Here is a 23,852-nt window from a genome sequence, read left to right as displayed (position 1 = left end):
TATTGCTAACTCTTAATTTAATTTAATTGATGGCATGATGTCAACACTTTTCTACTTCTGTTAGGTAGGTAGCTCAACGTTGACTCAGTGTAATGATTTTGGTGAAACTTAATTAAACATCATTAGAATCAAAATGTCAACAACATGTAAGTGTTGAATTATGGTGGAGCAGCTCCTCTAAAATTCCCACTATATATTTGTTGATGAGCGTTCTACTTGCCACCACCCACCTTAACATCAAAATTCCATCTATATAAATGTACATATGTACATTAATATATGTATTAAGTAATAACATTCTACATGACTTCAGAGGAACAAAGAGGAGTTTCCAAAGATTTAGGATTAATGGAAGAGGATGATATTGATGAGGATTTATTTGAAATTGATTTGGATGCAGTGAACTCTATTATTCCACAACCTTATAATTATTGGGAAAATAATTACTTTATTTCTACGGGAGAAGTACTTCTTGCCAATTGTTTGTTACCAATATCTCATATTTCTAGTGCTATTCCAGCTTGTAACAATGCAGTGTCTTTTGTAGGAAACACCAATGTTTTTGTTGTCACGGAGGATAAACCTTTGGGGGAATATCTTAGGCTACCTTTCTTGGGTGATTTTGGGTTTATAGATGAGAAAATGAAAGCAAAATTTCATTTTCAGTTTCAGAGTTAGTGTTGTTGGGTGGTCTCTTTAGTTTGTCTTCATTTATGTGGCCTTATTCTTCTTTATTGTCTTCATAATTCAATATTAGCAACATCCACTTGCATTTTCTAAAAAAGATGTCTCATAATGGTTGTTATTATTATTTTTATGTGTTACTTATTATGTTTAATAGTTCAGATAATTGAACTTCTCCTTTAAGTCATTATTTAGTTATATATAGTGATGCAAAATTTCATACATACAAGAATGGAATACGATAAGACCAGATTAAGACAGTTTATTTGATAATAATGAGAACTAATTATAGCTTTAGAAATGATATATTATCGGAAATTCCACTATCCCAAGACAGGGGACTAATGAAGCACAATAACAAGGAAAAACAAAGCTAGTAATCAAAATCATTAAAACAAATAAAGAATGGTGGGACTTCAATAAATTTACATTAATTTTGAGGTGGCTTCATGCAAATGCAACTGAAAGACGAAAATTTCAGAACATGAAGGGGAAACATGGTCGTGTTTTCTGTTCACAATTGTCGGCGGAGGCATTGAAAATGATATTGAATGTGAAAATGTAACAATATTTTTCATTAATTGAATAAACTCTACAGGAGGATATATATATATATATATATATATATATATATATATATATATATATATATATATATATATATATATATATATATATATATATATATATATATATATATATATTATAAAACTAACTAAAACTATATGGAGATTGTAGCACCCCAAATTTTGCCCTATGTGTTTCATTCATTTGGATGTGTCGCACGCATTCATCATTCAATCATCACATCATTGCATATCAATTTTTAAAGTTAACTTGCATTATGTGTCTTTGCAAATTTCTTAATTTTCATTTTTCACACTTTATTTCAAAAATCACAAAAAAAAATATTATTAACATCTTTTTCTTTTATTTTTTTTAGTCAATGTTTATGGGCATTATAATTTTTAGTTTCTTTTTAAATATTAATCTTAATTAAGTTTTAATTTCAATTCAATTTATTTAAGTTGAGTTATTATTAAAATTAAAATTAATTTTAAATCTCTCTTATTTTTTATTTTCATTTTTGATATTTTTTAGTTTAACTTTTTATTTGTTACTAACATTTTAGTTATTGTTATTATTATTGTTGTTATTAGCTTTGTCAAAAGGGGCAATTTACATGAACTACTTTATCTTTGCCATTCTCTCACACGTTAACAACACCACCCTCTCCAAATTCCATTTCAAAATTTAACTCTAAAACCAGTACAAACATTGCTGTCCAAATACTCTGCTATCCCATGCCAAATACAACTGTCCAAAACTCTGCACCTCATTGCTGTCCCTCCCTGCACCAAAACAGCTTCACAATACTCCAAACTTTGCACAAAATTGTCTACACAAAAACCTGCATAACAAAAGCCATAATCAGGATACCAAATATGTTCAAAATCTCCCTAAATTTCCCCCCAAAAATCCACAGTTTGGTCTATAAAGAGAGGATTCAGCATCAAACAAAAGGGGGAGACCACACGAAAAAGAGGGAACAGAGGAGGATAACCACAAAAACTCTGCTAAACTTCACTCTTCCTTCAAACTTCCAAACCTACGGAAACAACATCACAAATCCTTCAATCCACCTTGTTCACCACTCAATAACTCACTACTTCACACATTCATCATCTCACCAAAAACCTACATTAACTGAACTTGCATATCCACGCTTAAACATATCCATGCCATCACCTTTGGTCATCATATTTTCATAGCCAAACCAACCTTTCAGAACAACAAACGTCATAAACATGTTCGCAGCAAACTCTCACATCTAAGGCAGCAGCTTCGAAGCAACGACACGACGGCAACACAACGATTTGAATATCAAAACGTGCCCAGAAATTGCAAATCGAAGAGATCGAACTCGTGGAGTCGCTACATCCGGAAACGTCCGGATCGGTACCTATTTCTTTACTCTTTTACGAATCGTCGTGTTTTCATGAGATTGTTATCATTCGCGCTTGTATTATGCTATTTGTGACTTTGTTGTCGTATCTTTGTGCTTGAATATTTGGTATGGTTGCATTGTTCTTGTTTGTTAAACTGAATCCGAGAGAAACCGTAACGGTGAGGGATGAGATCGAAGGAGAGAGAGCATAAGCGCGAGAGAGGTGAGAGATCGATGGTGATGATGATTTTTTTGTTGTCCTTTTTCTTTCTGAAACACAGAAACGATTGAGAGATGAGAGACTATAGCGTTGAGACACAGAGGAATTTTTTCGTGAGAAGTGTTTGGAGAGGGAGGCTATTCCAACTTGATTTTAGGGTTTCCAATTGTTTAAGTGATATGGGCTCAGGTAATTTTAGGCCCATCAATTTTTTATTACCACCCCCTTTTATTTATCTCTTTTAGCCCATTAGTAATTTTGTTTTGTTTCTATTATTTTTGTTTAATATTCATGTTATAGTTTTTATGTTAATTGAAAAAATACAAAAATATTTAATCATAGTTTCATTTTTTATATTATATTTGAATTAGACTTTTATTTTCTCTTATTTTATTAAAAATAAAAAATATTAGATTAATCTCACAATTCGAAAATCAATAAATCTTGGTCCAATGCCAAGTCGTTTCAAATAATTCTCGATCCAACGTCGAGCTTCTTCATTTGGAAAACTTTTTTTTTTCTTAATCATACCGAAAGATCGTGTGACAAAGGGTGTACACCTCTTGAATACCTCGATTCTTTTGGATTAACACTTTTTTTAAACCTTTCATTAATAAAATCAAGAGATTAAGTGACAAGGGGTGAACACCTCTTGAATACCTTGATCTTTTGAACCTTTCTTTAATCAAATCAAAAGATTAAGTGACAAGGGGTGAACACCTCTTGAATACCTTGATCTTTTGAACCTTTCTTTAATCAAATCAAAAGATTAAGTGACAAGGGGTGAACACCTCTTGAATACCTTGATCTTTTGAACCTTTCTTTAATCAAATCAAAAGATTAAGTGACAAGGGGTGAACACCTCTTGAATACCTTGATCTTTTGAACCTTTTTTTAACCAAATCAAAGTGATCAAGTGACAAGAAGTGCACACCTCTTGAATACCTTGATCTTTTGAAACTAAAACACATTAATCAAATCGAAAGATCCTGTGACAAGGGGTGAACACCTCTTGAATACCTTGATCTTTTGAATCAAAACTCTTTAATCAAACCAAGAGGTTAAGTGACAAGGGGTGGACACCTCTTGAATACCTTGATCTTTTGAATTAAAACAAATTAATTAACAAGGACAACAAGTGACAATGGGGCTAGCTCCTGTTCAATACCTTGGGTAAAGACGCGCTAGGTGCACACCTATGCTCAATCCTTTGCTTAACGTCCGTAAACAACACAACCTCAATTTCATTTAACCTTTTTGCCTTATGGCTTTTAAAACTCTTTTCATAAACGAGACACTTATTCAATTTCAAATGCGAACATACTTCCACATGTGAAGATCGAATATCTTCCACTCGAATGCGATAATGGCTAAAATCTTGTCTCACTCCTGATTTAGTTATCCATTCTTGTAGTGATCTCATATCCATGTGCGCGTAGTATTTCCATTTGAAAGCGATCGAGTACCTCTCGCTAAAATCAACCAACAAAACTTTTCGTGGTTCTTAGCCCGAACTACGATTGCTCTGACTTTCCCATTGTACTAGGGAATACGTAGGCACAAGATACAAACGTCTTGGCGAGCATAATAATAAAAAAAATCATTTCTTTTTCTTCATAATAATAAGAAATCATTTTCTTTTTCCTTCATAATAATAAAAAACCCTAAAAAACATTTCTTTCATCTTTTCTCGATTAATAAAGCATAAGAACACAAGAACGCAAACATTACACTAACACTCAAACACGAAACTAACTAAATGGGTCCCATCGAGTACGATGGAGGTGAGGGGTGCTAATACCTTCCCCTTGCTTAACCGACTCCCGAACCCTAATTTGGTTACGAACGACCATCTTATCCGTTTCATTTTTCTTTGTGGGTTTTATCAATATTTTCCCTTTCCTTCTTGGAATAAATAAAGTTCGGTGGCGACTCTGTTGTACTTCGAATGCGCGAAAGCGCGTCGAGTCACATTTTTACCGCTACAGAAAGTGGCGACTCTGCTGGGGAATAAAAATTCTAAGAGGGTCAACCCTAGTTTAGTTTGTTTTATGCTTGAGTGTTTACTTTTGTTTGTTCTTATATTCTTTATGCTTATTCTTATGCTTTTTATGTTTACTCTTGTGTTATATTTCTTTACTCTTGCTTTACCGCTTTTTATTTATTTTTGTATATACTTAATTGTGGGTATGGGAATGATACTTGAGTGAAGCTCTCAACCCGAGCTTTGAAAAACAAGAGAAAAACATAAGTTAGGAGGTGGTTGTGTAGTGCTAGTCCCCAAGGTGAACACCTTGAATGGCTAATACGAGAACCCCACTTGGAGGAGACTTAGTCATGAAATTTGTCATAAGATGGTTTGCCCATCGCATGGCAGAAATCTGATTTCGTCGCTAACTCCAAGGACCTTTAGAAACCGTTCCATCTATGGTGATGTAGACATCTCTACTATCAAAAACCTTAGAGCTAACCTTGTGAGGGGATTCTTGGGTAAAAGAACATAGAACTGTCTTATTATAAGAAGCTTTCCTCAATAAGTTCTGTTATCCATTTACATTTATCATTTTAATTCAATCTTTGTATAGCATCGTGTTGCATTTCATATCATGTGACATTGCATCATTCCTGCATGTAAAAAAAAAAAATCACGCATCTGCATTCATACATTCAAGTTATCAACAAAAGACTCATTTCGTTTGTCTTCACCCTCAAGTGGTCTGTCTACCGTCATGTTGATTCCTCAACGCATTGAACTGGAGGCATGAATCTGAAGACTATGGAAGAACTTCAACGAGGCCAAGATTTTCTAAGAGTAGAAGTTATCCAATTGAAGAGCCAATATATCAGTCATGATGGATCATCCTCGTCATTGATTATTTCACTAGGCCATGTTTCCTTACTGTTTGCAATTCCTTGCGTTGTATTGTGTATTGCATTGAACTTTGTTTGTTCTTGAATGTTAATTTTAATGAAATGAGCATTACATATTTGAATCAATCCACTTACATCCATTGTGTTTATCTTTATACTTTATCTTTCAAAAAAACAAAAATATATACCTTGCTCACTTTCTTTATCAAACTTTTGTTTTATGCAAAGATTGGAGGGAGGATGATGACAACGAAATACCCAAATTGTTGAACTGTATGCTTTTAAATAAAACTTTGCTGATGATGTACAGGCATTGTTTCAATCCCCAAACACTGGAGAAATAAGGAAGTTAATCCCTAGTCAAACCCCTTTGAGCCTTCGAAGTTGGAGTTTCTTTTTAAACGAAAAAACCCTAATCTTAACCTGGGGCAGGGTAGTTCTCAGTTAATTTGGATGTGCATTCAAATTCAAGATAATCATTAAGTACACCTTTCAACAAGGGTTTCAATCAAAAGTGACCAAGATGGTTATCATCAATCATTATCAAGGTAGTCACTATCTTTCCCATATAAAAAAAAAATTCAATAGAAAAGCCCGCTAAGTCAAAACCTACGAAGGAGACTTAGGCAAAATTGGGGCATCCCGCTGGCTGTAATCTCAAATGAAACAGTTCAAACAAAAGTTAGGGATATAAAGCAAAAAAGAGAAGTCAATAAATTCTTTGAACAATAATAAAACGTTGTGACTTTCAAAAGGAAGAAGTGACTACCATCTCAAAGATTCCCTTGGTCCTTAAACCATCATCATTATCATAGGTGCAATTCCAAAGCCTTTTGGAGCCTGAATGCATAATTTGAATTAACTAAGCGTAGGATTGGAGATCATCACGAAGAATGGGGTGGGTACAAATATATTTTGAGCCTGTATCCTTTGTTTCTGAAACCGTGAACCAAGCCACGTTACAACCTTCAAAAGACCTAATTGAAGCAAGGTTTATTTTGAAAGCATACTACAACAAGGTTGCGTTAACCTGACTCCTAAAGATTTTTGCAAATCATTTGTTTTTTCCATACCTTTTCTTCATATTTCACTTTGAATGTCTAGACAATTGTGTTTGGACCTTTGATTACTTTGCTTTACATCAATAGCATCATTCCGACCAATGATTTTGATTTTAAAATATGCTTTGAGCGTTGCATTAAAATTACCATTTTGAATGAACATTTTATTTGCAAGTACTCATCTTTCAAGGAAGTTCAGACAGTCAAGAAACTTGACCAGTGATCCTATCAGGGGCAAGTTACTTCAAGATCCTGTTGTTCAAGACTTATGTTGGGGCACGTGTTTCCTACAAGAACTGAAGCAACGATCAGATAAAAATCAGTCAATCAGGGGCAGTTTTCTTCAGGGATCCCCAAGCAGTTTATCAGTCCTTCTCAAAAGGATCATCACTGTGACAAAACGATGTTGGCACTGTTCTTGTGTTGAGGAATCAGAGTTCCAATCCTCCCTCACAAAAGAGTCTACTTCAGTTGTCGTAACCAATTGCATTACATTAATCATTCATATCTCATGCATAGAAAATTCAACATCATGCATCTAAACAAAATTCATACTCATTTACATCTTTACCTTGAGATCAAAGCCCAACTTACTTGGCATCTACCAAAACGTTGTTTGTCCTTTCATCCAAAGCTAGTCATTGAATTTATAATCTTTCATTGCCATCCAAAGCCTGTTATCGGATGTCATAATCTTTCGTTGTCATCCGAAGCCTGTTATCGAATGTCATAACCTTTCATTTTCATCCAAAGCCTGTTATCGGATGTCATAATCTTTCGTTGCCATCCGAAGCCTGTTATCGGATGTCATAATTCTTTCATTGCCATTCGAAGCCTGTTATCGGATGTCATAATCTTTTATTGCCATCCAAAGTCTGTTATCGGATGTCATAAATCTTTCATTGCCATCCGAAGCCTGTTATCGGATGTCATAATCTTTTATTGCCATCCAAAGCCTGTTATCGGATGTCATAATCTTTTATTGCCATCCAAAGCCTGTTATCGGATGTCATAAATCTTTCATTGCCATCCAAAGCCTGTTATCGGATGTCATAATCTTTCATTGCCATCCAAAGCCTGTTATCGGATGTCATAATCTTTCATTGTCGTCCAAAGCCTGTTATTGGATGTCATAATATTTCATTGCCATCCAAAGCCTGTTATCGGGTGTCATAATCTTTCAATGTCCTCCGAAGCCTGTTATCGGATGTCATAATCCTTTCATTGTCATCCGAAGCCTATTATCGGATGTCATAATCTTTCATTGCCATCCAAAGCCTGTTATCGGATTTATAATCTTTTATTGCCATCCAAAGCCTGTTATCGGATGTCATAATCTTTTATTGCCATCCAAAGCCTGTTATCGGATGTCATAATCCTTGTTGTCGTCCAAAAGCGAGTAATTGGATGTCACAGTCCCCAGTAAAGTGTTTTCACCTCATTCAATGTCACTCTCGAATTTATCTTATTATTGATGTCGTCTAATGCCACCCTTAGACGTTCCTACTCTTTTCTTACCCAGAGTTTTATCCCTCTTTTCCAAGTTTCTCCATCAATAGTTAATCTCCTGTGGCGCTAGTTTCCCACAGAGATTTGGGTCTGTCTCATATCATATTGCATTCAAAATAATAAGAAAAGAGTCTATGCATTGCATTTCATTCGCTTATGAAGGACAAAAATTTGGATTCTTTTGTATTTAATTACCTTCCGCCATTGATACCACGAAGACTGAAGTCTCTCATGCTATCCGGCTTGAGATAATTAAATAGGGGCATCTGTAGCACCCCAAATTTTGCCCTATGTGTTTCATTCATTTGGATGTGTCGCACGCATTCATCATTCAATCATCACATCATTGCATATCAATTTTTAAAGTTAACTTGCATTATGTGTCTTTGCAAATTTCTTAATTTTCATTTTTCACACTTTATTTCAAAAATCACAAAAAAAAAATATTATTAACATCTTTTTCTTTTATTTTTTTTAGTCAATGTTTATGGGCATTATAATTTTTAGTTTCTTTTTAAATATTAATCTTAATTAAGTTTTAATTTCAATTCAATTTATTTAAGTTGAGTTATTATTAAAATTAAAATTAATTTTAAATCTCTCTTATTTTTTATTTTCATTTTTGATATTTTTTAGTTTAACTTTTTATTTGTTACTAACATTTTAGTTATTGTTATTATTATTGTTGTTATTAGCTTTGTCAAAAGGGGCAATTTACATGAACTACTTTATCTTTGCCATTCTCTCACACGTTAACAACACCACCCTCTCCAAATTCCATTTCAAAATTTAACTCTAAAACCAGTACAAACATTGCTGTCCAAATACTCTGCTATCCCATGCCAAATACAACTGTCCAAAACTCTGCACCTCATTGCTGTCCCTCCCTGCACCAAAACAGCTTCACAATACTCCAAACTTTGCACAAAATTGTCTACACAAAAACCTGCATAACAAAAGCCATAATCAGGATACCAAATATGTTCAAAATCTCCCTAAATTTCCCCCCAAAAATCCACAGTTTGGTCTATAAAGAGAGGATTCAGCATCAAACAAAAGGGGGAGACCACACGAAAAAGAGGGAACAGAGGAGGATAACCACAAAAACTCTGCTAAACTTCACTCTTCCTTCAAACTTCCAAACCTACGGAAACAACATCACAAATCCTTCAATCCACCTTGTTCACCACTCAATAACTCACTACTTCACACATTCATCATCTCACCAAAAACCTACATTAACTGAACTTGCATATCCACGCTTAAACATATCCATGCCATCACCTTTGGTCATCATATTTTCATAGCCAAACCAACCTTTCAGAACAACAAACGTCATAAACATGTTCGCAGCAAACTCTCACATCTAAGGCAGCAGCTTCGAAGCAACGACACGACGGCAACACAACGATTTGAATATCAAAACGTGCCCAGAAATTGCAAATCGAAGAGATCGAACTCGTGGAGTCGCTACATCCGGAAACGTCCGGATCGGTACCTATTTCTTTACTCTTTTACGAATCGTCGTGTTTTCATGAGATTGTTATCATTCGCGCTTGTATTATGCTATTTGTGACTTTGTTGTCGTATCTTTGTGCTTGAATATTTGGTATGGTTGCATTGTTCTTGTTTGTTAAACTGAATCCGAGAGAAACCGTAACGGTGAGGGATGAGATCGAAGGAGAGAGAGCATAAGCGCGAGAGAGGTGAGAGATCGATGGTGATGATGATTCTTTTGTTGTCCTTTTTCTTTCTGAAACACAGAAACGATTGAGAGATGAGAGACTATAGCGTTGAGACACAGAGGAATTTTTTCGTGAGAAGTGTTTGGAGAGGGAGGCTATTCCAACTTGATTTTAGGGTTTCCAATTGTTTAAGTGATATGGGCTCAGGTAATTTTAGGCCCATCAATTTTTTATTACCACCCCCTTTTATTTATCTCTTTTAGCCCATTAGTAATTTTGTTTTGTTTCTATTATTTTTGTTTAATATTCAAGTTATTGTTTTTATGTTAATTGAAAAAATACAAAAATATTTAATCATAGTTTCATTTTTTATATTATATTTGAATTAGACTTTTATTTTCTCTTATTTTATTAAAAATAAAAAATATTAGATTAATCTCACAATTCGAAAATCAATAAATCTTGGTCCAATGCCAAGTCGTTTCAAATAATTCTCGATCCAACGTCGAGCTTCTTCATTTGGAAAACTTTTTTTTTTCTTAATCATATCGAAAGATCGTGTGACAAAGGGTGTACACCTCTTGAATACCTCGATTCTTTTGGATTAACACTTTTTTTAAACCTTTCATTAATAAAATCAAGAGATTAAGTGACAAGGGGTGAACACCTCTTGAATACCTTGATCTTTTGAACCTTTCTTTAATCAAATCAAAAGATTAAGTGACAAGGGGTGAACACCTCTTGAATACCTTGATCTTTTGAACCTTTCTTTAATCAAATCAAAAGATTAAGTGACAAGGGGTGAACACCTCTTGAATACCTTGATCTTTTGAACCTTTCTTTAATCAAATCAAAAGATTAAGTGACAAGGGGTGAACACCTCTTGAATACCTTGATCTTTTGAACCTTTTTTTAACCAAATCAAAGTGATCAAGTGACAAGAAGTGCACACCTCTTGAATACCTTGATCTTTTGAAACTAAAACACATTAATCAAATCGAAAGATCCTGTGACAAGGGGTGAACACCTCTTGAATACCTTGATCTTTTGAATCAAAACTCTTTAATCAAACCAAGAGGTTAAGTGACAAGGGGTGGACACCTCTTGAATACCTTGATCTTTTGAATTAAAACAAACTAATTAACAAGGACAACAAGTGACAATGGGGCTAGCTCCTGTTCAATACCTTGGGTAAAGACGCGCTAGGTGCACACCTATGCTCAATCCTTTGCTAAACGTCCGTAAACAACACAACCTCAATTTCATTTAACCTTTTTGCCTTATGGCTTTTAAAACTCTTTTCATAAACGAGACACTTATTCAATTTCAAATGCGAACATACTTCCACATGTGAAGATCGAATATCTTCCACTCGAATGCGATAATGGCTAAAATCTTGTCTCACTCCTGATTTAGTTATCCATTCTTGTAGTGATCTCATATCCATGTGCGCGTAGTATTTCCATTTGAAAGCGATCGAGTACCTCTCGCTAAAATCAACCAACAAAACTTTTCGTGGTTCTTAGCCCGAACTACGATTGCTCTGACTTTCCCATTGTACTAGGGAATACGTAGGCACAAGATACAAACGTCTTGGCGAGCATAATAATAAAAAAAATCATTTCTTTTTCTTCATAATAATAAAAAATCATTTTCTTTTTCCTTCATAATAATAAAAAACCCTAAAAAACATTTCTTTCATCTTTTCTCGATTAATAAAGCATAAGAACACAAGAACGCAAACATTACACTAACACTCAAACACGAAACTAACTAAATGGGTCCCATCGAGTACGATGGAGGTGAGGGGTGCTAATACCTTCCCCTTGCTTAACCGACTCCCGAACCCTAATTTGGTTACGAACGACCATCTTATCCGTTTCATTTTTCTTTGTGGGTTTTATCGATATTTTCCCTTTCCTTCTTGGAATAAATAAAGTTCGGTGGCGACTCTGTTGTACTCCGAGCGCGCGAAAACGCTCGAGTCACATTTTTACCGCTACAGAGATCAAAGAGAGGTAGAGAAGAAAGAGAGCAATATTATCTTATCTTATTTCAAGTGTGCTTTACATTATAATATTAGTCTCTATTTATAGGACTCAAGGGAGATAGAAAATCATACATATTAAACACATATTAAGTATGGAATAGGAAGATGAAGAACTAGGAGATGGATGGACATCCACTAACATAAATATTCATAACACTCCCCCTTGGATGTCCATTGAGGATATGCCTCGTTAAAACCTTACTAGAAAAAACTCATTTGGAAAAATTCTAGTGAAGGAAAAATAGTACAATATCCTTTGAATGTGAATTGCCTCGTTAAAAACCATACCATGAAAACCCAATAGGACAAAACCATGGTGAAGGAAAAAAGAGTGCAAAATATATGTATTTCTCCCCCTCATGCAGACATTTACATGTGAGACGATATTCTTTGTAGTCGTTGCTTAAAATGTCTTCTTCGAAGTGACTTCATGTAGTGGTAATAGTTATGCAGGATTTTATGAAGTTGTTGCCATGATTTGTTTCATAGATCTCCATGAAATGGTTGTACCATCACATGTAAATAAATAACCTCTTTTTGATCTACCATTGTGAGAATCTGACAAGTAACCTGCATCTCTAAGATAACGAAGTATATGGTTGACCGCTTTCCAATTTTTTCGTGTAGATGAATAATTCTTTCTTACTTATAGATTGACCGCAAATGATATATCATGATGTGTATATTTAGCAATGTGAATTAGTACTCCAATTGCACTAAGATATGGTACTTTAGACCAAGCAATTTTTATCCTTTTCTCGAGGCCTAAAAAGATCTTTCTCCACATCTAATGATCTAACAACCACATTGGAGTAGGAAACATGTGACATCATTTCAACACTTTTCTATATAGCCTTCTTGATGTACAAATATTCTTTTGTCCACATACTCAATTTGCAAACCTAGACATATTTTGTCTTTTCTAGGTCCTTCATCTCAAACTCTTTATTTAAGCAATTTATAGCTTTTGGAAGCTCTTCAGGAGTTCCAATAATACTTATGTCATCCACATAGACAACTATTATTGCAAATACTTTTCCACATCATTTTATGAAAATAAAAGGACAAATTGATCATACCACATGCGTCTAGATTGTTTCAATCCATAGAGAAACTTGTTCAATTTGATGGAGTGGTTTTCTCGAGATCCAAAATTACGTGCCTTTGTGAAAAATTCGATTGAATCCACTACAGGTGGATATGTTTTATCCAAATCAATCTTAGGTATTTGTGAAAATCATTGAGCAATAAATCAAACTTTATATCATTCTTATGTTTCTTTTTCATAAAAAATCATTTATATCCAATTGGTTTCACACCTTGAGGTGTTCGGACTATAGGTCCAAAAGTGAGTCACTTGTAAAGTGAGTTTAATTCTTCTGTAATTGAATATATTCATTTGGCCAATTCTCACTTAGTCTATAATCTTTAATAGACTTTGACTCATGATCCTTGTTATCATTGATCACTTTTAGTGCTATATTGTATACAAAGACATTGTCAATATTGACTTTATTTAGTTATCTCAATTTCGGTTCCATTCCATTTCCTCCATGACATAATTTATCGAGATATCTTTATTTTATATTTCAAGTACTTGATTTGTTCTTCTGGAACTGAAAATTAAATTAGATCAAAGTGCTCTTAGCATTTTCATATCCTCACTTGGGTCATCTTTAGTTTCTTTTCTTAGTAGAGGACTTTTAACATTGGAACCGACTTTCATACCACGCTTCAGGCGCACCTACAACTCATTTGCAATATTATATTATCCAATAGGAGAATCCACTTTGAGTGGAGTATTACCAGTTGATAATTTATTTCATAAACTTTGTAAATGAATAATATTTTGAACTTTTGGTTCATATTGATTTGTACGAGGATCAATACAACAATTTATTTTAACTTGTTCATCTGAACTTCTTGTTCATGATTTCAGCTATTCATTTCCCTCCCCCTAATATTGGGAAAATTAATTTATCAAGTGATAATCAGCCTACTGGGCTGCAATCAAGTATTTGATTATTTGCGCAAATTATATCCTCAAAATTGAGATTCATATTAATTATATTTTTTCAATATTCTTTCATGACTCATCTTAATGTATTATATTGGAGCAATTGGAATATACACAACACATCCAAATGTTCACTAAGATGAGAAATATTAGAATACATTAGGAAGGACTAAGATATAGTATATTGTTGGCTTAATGCGAATAAATATCTTAATATCATACTTTGGGTGTTTCAAATATATAATTTAGAATTGATGATCTCATAAGTATCAACCATATAATTAACTTTAACGTCTAAAGAATGGATCTTCGAGTCCATTTTCTTTTTATGAACATATATTACATGATATTCAATATCAATTTTAATAATATATGTGATACTTATACAAGAATTTCTATAAAAAAAATCCAGAAAACAAGATCTTAGTCTAATTAGTTGAGAAAATAATTTCACAAACTTCTGGTTGTGAGTAGAGACATATGCATGATATTTTAGTCGATGCAACAATTAATGTCATAAAAACGCAATTTCTCAAATTTTTATTTTACTTTAGAAACACACAAAAATTGACTGGATTGAAGAAACTTCTGGTTCTTCAATACAAATTATTCGCATCATATTATATCCGAGATGACCCAACCGGTTTTACCAACGACACATTTGAGTAAACTACTGGTTTACAATGACATGTGCTTCAATTGTACTAATATAAGTGTAGTACAAGCCCGAGGGAAAAGCCGATAGCTTTTCAATTATACATTTTATGTCCAAATTCATCTGTGCAATACAAAAATATTCAATACCTTCAATATAGTGAATTATCTATGACGAAAATATTTGACAATACATAAAGAAAACACACAAAAAGAAAATATAAAGGATTAAAGTTCATTCGAATCTCGACTCTATCAAAATATGAGATTACTTTCGTGTGCCTTTAAGATGGACTAACAAATGTCATCCATACACTATACTTGTAAAAAGAAAAGAATAGTATAATTAAGATTTATATGAGAAATCTAAACACTATTATAACAACTTTAAAATATGTAGCAACTTTAGACTATTGATATATTCTTTAATAGATTGCAATGTCTTAATTCTCTTGTTAAAATATTAATATTTAGAAATAATATGAATAAAGAAATTGTATCAGCAAGACTTTGTTGGATATGAGGTATTACAATTGAGTACATAAATTAAACACCGATCATCCTAATTTTGGAGCATCAAGAACTAAATCTAATTTGTGTAATGATTGGCAATATATTCAAAACCAATATGATAGTATCCCATGATTAATAATTTTAATCATACACACGCATATGAACATATTATCATATAATTATCAAAATTATACAAAATCATATCATCATATAATTATGTTGTTTTACTATCCTTCAGGGATGTTTGATAAGATCTTCAGTAACTATATAAATAATTTGTTATAAATAATGATCAAAAACATATAACCATCCTGCTGGGATGCGTTAAAATTATTTGTGTTATTCTTCTGGAATGACAATCTTTTTATGAGCATATTCCAAATTATAAATTTTTAGATCGATACAACAACAAAAATTTATGAAATCCTTCAAGGATATTTTAATATTACTCTTGCAATATTTTTGGGATGCATGAAGATCATCCTCAAAATCATACCTCAAAATCATCCTTCTGGGATACTTCAATATTATTGATTCAATTATTTTAGAATTCGATAATATTATTGAAGCAATTATATTGTTAATTTTTAAAATAATTGATACAATCCTTCTACGATTCAATAATATTATAGATGCGGCCTTTTAAAGGTGATTGAACGTTGAATTCTTCTGGAATTCATCAATTATTATAAACACAATAATCGATTAAACTCAATCTTTGAACAATAATTTGGAGATAGTTTAATATTAATCTTTAGTTCTACAAATATCACATCGCTAACTATTTTCAAACAACGGTCAAGAAAAATTATTCTTTGTACAATCCTTCAGGGATATGTTATTAGTATAGATGCAATCCTTCTGGGATTCATTAATATCATGATGAAATTCTTCTAATATTATAGATAAAATATTTTAAGGTGTGAGGAATCCTTATTTTAAAACTTTAACTCTTCGGGAATTATATATCACAAATGATCTTCGTAGTGATAAAAAAAAATTTTGTGTGTGTAGTTCTTCAGGAACTCAATCACAATCACCATTTTTTTTTTATGATTCTTCAGGAATTATATATTAAACTCAATATTATCCTTCTAGGATATTGATATGTTCTTCAAGAACTATATAACAAACTTAATACTATCTTTAATGGATATTTGTTAAGTTCTTCAGGAACTATATAACAAACACGTTGTTTTTGTAATCCTTTAGAGATTATTGATAATTTAATAAGATATAATATCAAAATTCAACATGGATAATGAGAAAGTAAAATAATAAAATAATTAACTAATATCACCTCTAACAATTAGGGCTTCAAAATTTTTTTTCTCCAAGTTTGGTAGAGCTTCGTGCTGATAACGTGTTATAAAACTAACTAAAACTATATGGAGATCAAAGAGAGGTAGAGAAGAAAGAGAGCAATATTATCTTATCTTATTCCAAGTGTGCTTTACATTATAATATTAGTCTCTATTTATAGGACTCAAGGGAGATAGAAAATCATACATATTAAACACATATTAAGTATGGAATAGGAAGATGAAGAACTAGGAGATGGATGGACATCCATTAACATACATATTCATAACAATATATATATATATATATATATATATATATATATATATATATATATATATATATATATATATATATATATATAGTAAGTGGGTTTAAACAAATGAGTAAAGGAGATTGGGCCTAAGGCAAAGTAAGGGTAGATTTTAACACCCCCTAAAACTGGAATGTATGTTTTGCATTTCCAGTTTTGAAAATAACGACTGGAACGAGCCATAGTGAAGTAGTTTGGTGAATAAGTCAGCAATTTGATTGTTGGAGTTGATAGGCATTAGGTGTATTGTGTTTGACTGAATTTTGTCGCAAACGAGGTGACAATCCATTTCGATGAGCTTCGTCCTTTCATGAAAGATCGGATTTGTTGCGATGGGAATGGCGTTTTGATTGTCGCAGTATATGTTTACAGGTGTGGGATGATTGATGTTGAAGTCTTATAAGAGGTAGAGGAGCCACTGAGCCTCACAAGTAGTGTTGGTTAAGGCGTGGTATTCTACTTCCGAAGATGATCGAGATATGACAGGCTGCTTCTTCGTTCTCCATCTAACTAGGTTGTCACCAAGGAAGAATGTGAAACTAGTGGTGGAACGTCTTGTGATAGGACAGGCTCCCTAGTCTGAATCTGTGAAACCAGTGTGGAGAAGTGGGGATGCTGAGCTAAAGAAAAGTCACATGGAAGGCGCGGTCTTGAGGTATCGAATAATGCGCTAAGCTTCCTGGAGGTGTGTTTGTGTTGGGGTTGACATGCGTTGACTGAGCCTGCACACAGAATAAACAATGTGAGGTCGTGAATGTGTTAATTAAAGCAGTTTACCTATGATGATGCTGTATTGTGTAGGATCTGGAAAGAGAGGTTCGTCAGCATTGTCAAGTTTGTGGGAAGGATCCATTGGGGTAGAAGCTGGTTTTGCCCCTAGTAGTCCTATGGTTTTCAAGAGATCCAAGCAGTATTTGTGTTGGAATAGTGTGATGCCTTTGGTGGAGCGGGCAATCTCGAAGCCAAGGAAGTAACGAACGAAACCCAAGTCTTTAATGCTAAACTTGTTGTCCAAAACCTGCTTAATATGGTTAATATGTCGTATGTTGGTACCTGCAAGAATCAAATCATCGACATAGACTAAAACAGCAGTAAAATAAGTGTCAGTTTTGTTAGTAAAAAGAGAGTAATTTGATTTTGATTGTATAAAACCAACCTCAAGCAGAGTGAAGGTAAGTTTTTGGTTCCATTGGCAGCTGGCCTATTTGAGTCCATATATGGACTTGGTTAGTTTGCAAACCATATTTTTGGCAGTGGTTAGGCCAAGTGGACACTTCATGTAGACATCTTCATCGAGCTCTCCATGAAGGAAGGCAGTGTTGATGTCTAGCTGATGCACATGCCATTATAGGGAGGCAGCAATGGATAGGGGTAATCTGATAGTTGTCATTTTAGTGACAGTAATGAAAGTCTTTGGATAGTCGAGGCATGGTGTTTGGTTGAAGCCTTTGGCTACAAGGAGGGATTTGTACCTTTGAATAGTTCCATTGGGGTGATATTTGTGTTTAAATATCCACTTGCAGCCTATGGTTGTTTTATTGTAGGGGAGAGAAGTTAGGACCCATGTGTTGGTCTCATTAAGGAATTTTAGTTCAGCGTGTTTCCAATTAGGTCCGAGAATGGCAAGAGCATTACTGGTGGGTTCCTTAACAGTGGAGATATTTAAGTTAAATAACTTGTGAGAGTTAGATAAATTATTATAATTAACAAAATCAAAGATAGGGTAAAGAGTTTTACCTACATCAGGGAGATTGTTGGAAGGATTGTTACTTGTTATAAGGGAGCAGTGGTAATCCTTGAGGTAGGTGAGAGGGTTTGAAATGTGAGAGGATTTTCTGGTGGCATTATTAAGATTAGGCAGGACATTGTGAGATGGTTGGAAGGGGATATGTTTTGTGGTGTGTTGGGAGGAGAGGCTGGAACAGGTGGTGTGGTAGGCATACTTTGTGTTTCAGGTATATTGAGCTTTGGTGAATATGGTGGAGTTGAAAACTGATGAGGTTCATTGGTGTCATCATAATGAGTGTGGTGTATAGGTTAAGGGTTGAGAGTGGATGAGCTTGTAGATGTGGCAAAAGGAAATATGGTTTCAAAATGTACCACATCACGAGATATGAAAATGTTTCTATGCAATATGTCATATAATATGCAGCCTTTAACACCATGAGTAAAGCCAAGAGAATTTCATTTTCTAGACCTAGAATCAAGATTAGTTCTAGCTACAGGTTTGCTACAGGCAAACACAAGAAAGCCAAAGTTTTTGATAGAATCATAATCGGGTATAGTATTGTAAAGACGATAAAAAGGACATTCATGTTGCAAAAGTTTAGAGGGCAGACAATTTATTATGTGAACATAATAGTTTAATGCATAAGACCAAAAAACTTTAGGTGTGTTAGATTGAAAAAGGATAGCACGGGTCACCCCAAGAAGATGTTAGTGTTTGTGCTCAACAATCCCATTCTGTTGGGGTGTGTATATACAGAATGTCTGATGATGAATGCCCTGAGATTGGTAAAAAAAATTTTAAGGAAGACTTGGGGCCATTATCAGATCAGATATTCATAATAGTGTTATTAAACTGAGTTTGAATGAGTTTAACAAAGAACTGTATTAAAATAGAAGTATCAGATTTATTATGCATGAGAAATTTTGAGCAATATATACTATAGTAATCAATAACAGTCATAAAATATTCATGTCCTTGTAGTGAAACAGTTGAAATTGGACCCCAAATGTCCATGTGCAAAAGATCAAAGCATTTATGACTACAGCTGTAACTGTCAGGAAAATATAGGTGTTTTGTTTAGCATAGAAACAAGCATCAAAAGGCAATGTAGATTTAGATAATTGAGGCAATTTGAATACTTTATTGATATGTTGTAAGGTATCATAAGAAGTATGTCCTAAACGATTGTGCCACCGAGAATTTATTCTTGGAGCTAGGTGTTATGAGGGAGTAAAGCCTGTGATGCATCCTAGCTGCACCAATCGTTATCAGGGTAGTAATCCCCTTTATGAGACAATGAGTAGAAGTGAATTGCTGAGTATAGTTTAAGGAACTACATAGTTTGGAAACATATATAATGTTGGTAAAAAAAAAGTAGGAATGTAAGGCACGTCAGCGAGCAAGATTGGTTAGTGGTGATTATAGGGGAAATGGTGTTAAGAGAAGTGAACATGTGCTTGGAGTGACACACATGATATGTGGCACCCGTGTCAAGCAACCAATCATTAGAGCCTATATTATTGATAGTGAGTATGGTGGGGAATGTACCTGAATTGGATGTTTGAAGGTGTTGCATAGTGTTATTATTTGTTGAAACCGGCTGTTGAAGGAGAGCTAAAAGTGAAAGCTGTTGATTTGGAGTTAAGACAGATTGATTGTTGGATGGAGGTTTGACAGTGGCTGCATCCTGGGATTGTTTTTCAGAAGTTGTTTGTGCTATCACGAGTTTCTTCATATTAGGGGGAAGTCCGTGCTTTTTGAATCAGACTTCAATGGTGTGCCCTGACTTATTACAATAGGAGCAAGTCTTGATGCCCTTGGATTTGTTATAGGAGGGATTCTTGGACTGGTTCTCAGGGGAATGTCCTTTTTTATAGGGTTTGGCAAGTTGAGCAGGGAGTTTGTCATATTCGATAGGTTGAGAAATTTGGTATTCTTGTTGAATAATGAGTGAGAAGACTTTATTCACAGGCGACAAGGGTGTCATGAGCATAATTTGGGAACGAATCGGAGCATAGAATTCATTGATCCATTTGAGGAAGCGAATGACATAGTCGTTGTCATGATACGCCTTGATGGTAGTCGTTAGCAGACAAGAGCACATAGGATCACAAGTGCATTGTAGAATAGGGAGAAAATTATCGAATTCTTGCAAGAGTTTCTTGAGCTTAGTGAAGTATTGAGTGTTAGAACAAAGTTTGGTTCTACATCTTTGAAATAGTTTTGACGATAACAAACACATAATTTTAATAAGAACATATATGCTTCCTAATCATTAATTTTGTTACAGAAGTTCTAAAGCAGGAAACAATGATTTTTCATAAGCATAAGGTTTCATTGAGGGAAGCTTATAAGAATATATTCTGAACATTAAGGCTTCATCGAGAGATAGGTTTACAAGAATAAGAAGATCATATTCTGAAAACCACTACAACAAACTCTCCACAATCAAAAGTGGTAAGGTTGTCGATTGCTCAGGTTTTAACTGTGATATCTCAGAAGCAGAAGTTTTGATATGGAAATGCTTCTTGCACCAATGTTGACATAATGTTCTGATACTCATTTCCGTTATGAAGTATTAAATTCAAGATCTTCTATTAACAGCTGAATCATCAATTCTATGGACATAATTTCTATCTTTGGAAAGGTCTTAAATCATATTATTTCAACATTCCAAAAGTAAAAAGTGTGTCTCTCAAACAGTTCAAAAGCTTCACTATATATTTAAGACTCTACTGAAGCTAAACGAAGAGAGAATTCTCACACACAAACTATTAAGAAAAGATCTCAAACTACTATTCATTCTTTTATTTTTGTGCATTTCTCTTAAACGTTGTATATACGTCACAGTTGTGATACAGCTTATTAGAAGCACTTTTGTAAACACATCAGATTTAGTTTTGTTGTTATTGTTCCTTGAGAAACTGGGTTGTGGTTTATCTCAAGAAGACTTTGATAGTTGTCATTGTGAATTTGTTGTAATCAAATTTGATTTAGTGGATTAAGTCCTCGTAAGAGAGAGGCAAAATCACCTTGGCGGGTGGACTGGAGTAGTTTGAGTTCAAACGAACCAGGATAACCAAACGTGTCATAAGTTTTAATTTTATCAAAAACCCAATCCAACCCCTCCTTATTGTGTTTTTCGAACCTTCAATTGGCATTAGAGCGCCTGGTTCTGGGTGCATACACTTAACCGTGTCAGAAAAAGATCCTAAACGAAAAACACCATGGTGGAACCAGTCAAGAACAACAATAATGACAATCATGATGATAGGGACAAAATCAGTGGTAGACCACCAATGTTTGATAGAGAGAACTTCGATTACTGGAAAGACAGAATCGAAAGTTTCTTTCTAGCTCACGATGCAAATATCTGGGATATGGTTACAAACATCCTGTGAATGAAAGTGGTCAAAAGATCGAAAGAAAAAATATGAATGATTTACAAAAGAAAGAATTCAGAAATCATCATAAGGCTAGGCCTATACTTCTAAGTGCTATCTCGTATACAGAATATGAGAAGATCACCAACAGAGATTCTGCAAAAAATATTTTTGATTCTATGAGAATGACGCATGAAGGCAATACTCAAGTCAAAGAAACTAAAGCTCTTGCACTCATTCAGAAGTATGAAGCATTCAAGATGGAAGAAGATGAAACTGTTGAAACTATGTTTTCAAGGTTTAAAATTTTGGTGGCTGGTCTGAAAGTTCTGGACAAAGGATACTCCATTGCTGATCACGTAAAGAAAATCATCAGAAGCTTACCGAAGAAGTGGAGACCGATGGTCACAGCTTTGAAGCTTGCAAAAGATCTGAATGCAATATCTCTCGAAGAACTTATCAGCTCCATGAGAAGTCATGAGATAGACTTATAAGAAGATGAAGCCCAGAAGAAAGGTAAGTCACTCGCTCTTAAATATAAAAATAAATTTAAAACAAACGCATTTCAGGAAGAAGAAGAAGAAAGCTCTGGAGGTTCATCATCAGAAGAAGATGAACTATCTCTCATTTCCAGAAGAGTCCAACAACTCTGGAAACATAGACAAAGAAAACCTAGCAACTATAGAAGATCTGATGACTACTCTGAATCATCTTCTGGACACAAAAAGTCTATAAACAAAGAAGTGGTATGCTACGAATGCAATGTGAAAATTCTAGTAACTCACACGCGATGTCTTGCTGTATGTTATGACATCCATAATAACACATAATAATACTTTAAGACAGAAAAGCATAAAACAATAAAGAACACAAAGAATTGTTCACCCAGTTCGGTATACAACAATACCTACTCCTACCAAGCCATGGAGGCAATCCAATATAATCCTTATTAATTCTGATCTAAACTCCCCCATTTACAACTCCTCACTTAAGACCTACCCAATGCAATTCCAATCTAGTGCTAGACCTGAGTATCTCCACTCACTCCCCCTCAATCACAACAGTGATTACAAACAAAATTTAATCAAAAGAGAGAAGACATACTTCAAACAACACACCTTGATCTTTCTTAAAAGCTTCAATCAAGAGACACACACCTGTGCTTAAAAGCTTAGAGTGACAAAATACAAAAACAACCTATTCCAATACAATCATCAAAAGACAATTGCTTGGAGTACAAGAGACTAAACACACAGACACAGAACTATGGTTCTTCACAATTAAAAATCTCTGCGTTCCAAATTAGGATTGCAGTCTTCTTATATGCAGCTATTGGGCCTCGGGCTTTCCAAGAAACAAATTAGGGTTAGCCAAGTTAACCTAATTCACACGTCATCAGGTTGTTATAGAATATGTTGTATACGAAATCTTCTAGGAGAAATATTCAGCACACAATAAAATGCTTCCTAAATTGTAGTTTGAGAGAAATCAGGAAACATAATAGTAAAACATAACAGTTCCTGCTGTCAAACATGGATGTCATGACATCGGTCATGACATTCAACAAAAACATGTATTAGCTTAAACAAATGCAACCTGCATAACACCATATAAAGCATGTCATGACATTTGTCACGACAATAAACACCCAGGTATGTTTTACCACAAATGCAGCCAACTTGAAAACACCTACAATCTCCCTCTTTGGAAATTTTTTGGCTAAAACATCATGTCACCACATCAGAGAGACACTTGCAATAGAAAACACACAATCACACACAATCAGAGCTAATACAATACAGCATACCACACAATCATGCAATCACTACTACAACCATCAGTATGCATACATCAACCATAGCTACTGCTACTTCTACAGCAAACATCAATGCACATAACATGGCTATACTACC

General features: G+C 34.1%; 1 protein-coding gene across 1 annotated transcript; it reads left to right on the top strand.

The window, feature by feature from the left end:
* The first annotated feature begins 243 nt into the window (after positions 1–243).
* Positions 244–715, top strand: LOC131639307 (uncharacterized). Its single transcript, XM_058909810.1, has one exon. The coding sequence runs from the start codon at positions 304–306 to the stop codon at positions 676–678; it is 375 nt and encodes a 124-aa protein (XP_058765793.1). The 5' UTR covers positions 244–303; the 3' UTR covers positions 679–715.
* Positions 716–23,852: the final 23,137 nt, after the last annotated feature.

The sequence above is a fragment of the Vicia villosa genome, unplaced genomic scaffold (assembly GCF_029867415.1).
Source record: "Vicia villosa cultivar HV-30 ecotype Madison, WI unplaced genomic scaffold, Vvil1.0 ctg.002587F_1_1, whole genome shotgun sequence".
Lineage (NCBI taxonomy): Eukaryota > Viridiplantae > Streptophyta > Magnoliopsida > Fabales > Fabaceae > Vicia > Vicia villosa.
Note: the sequence above shows the minus strand (reverse complement) of the source record. Positions and strands in the feature narration are given on the sequence as shown.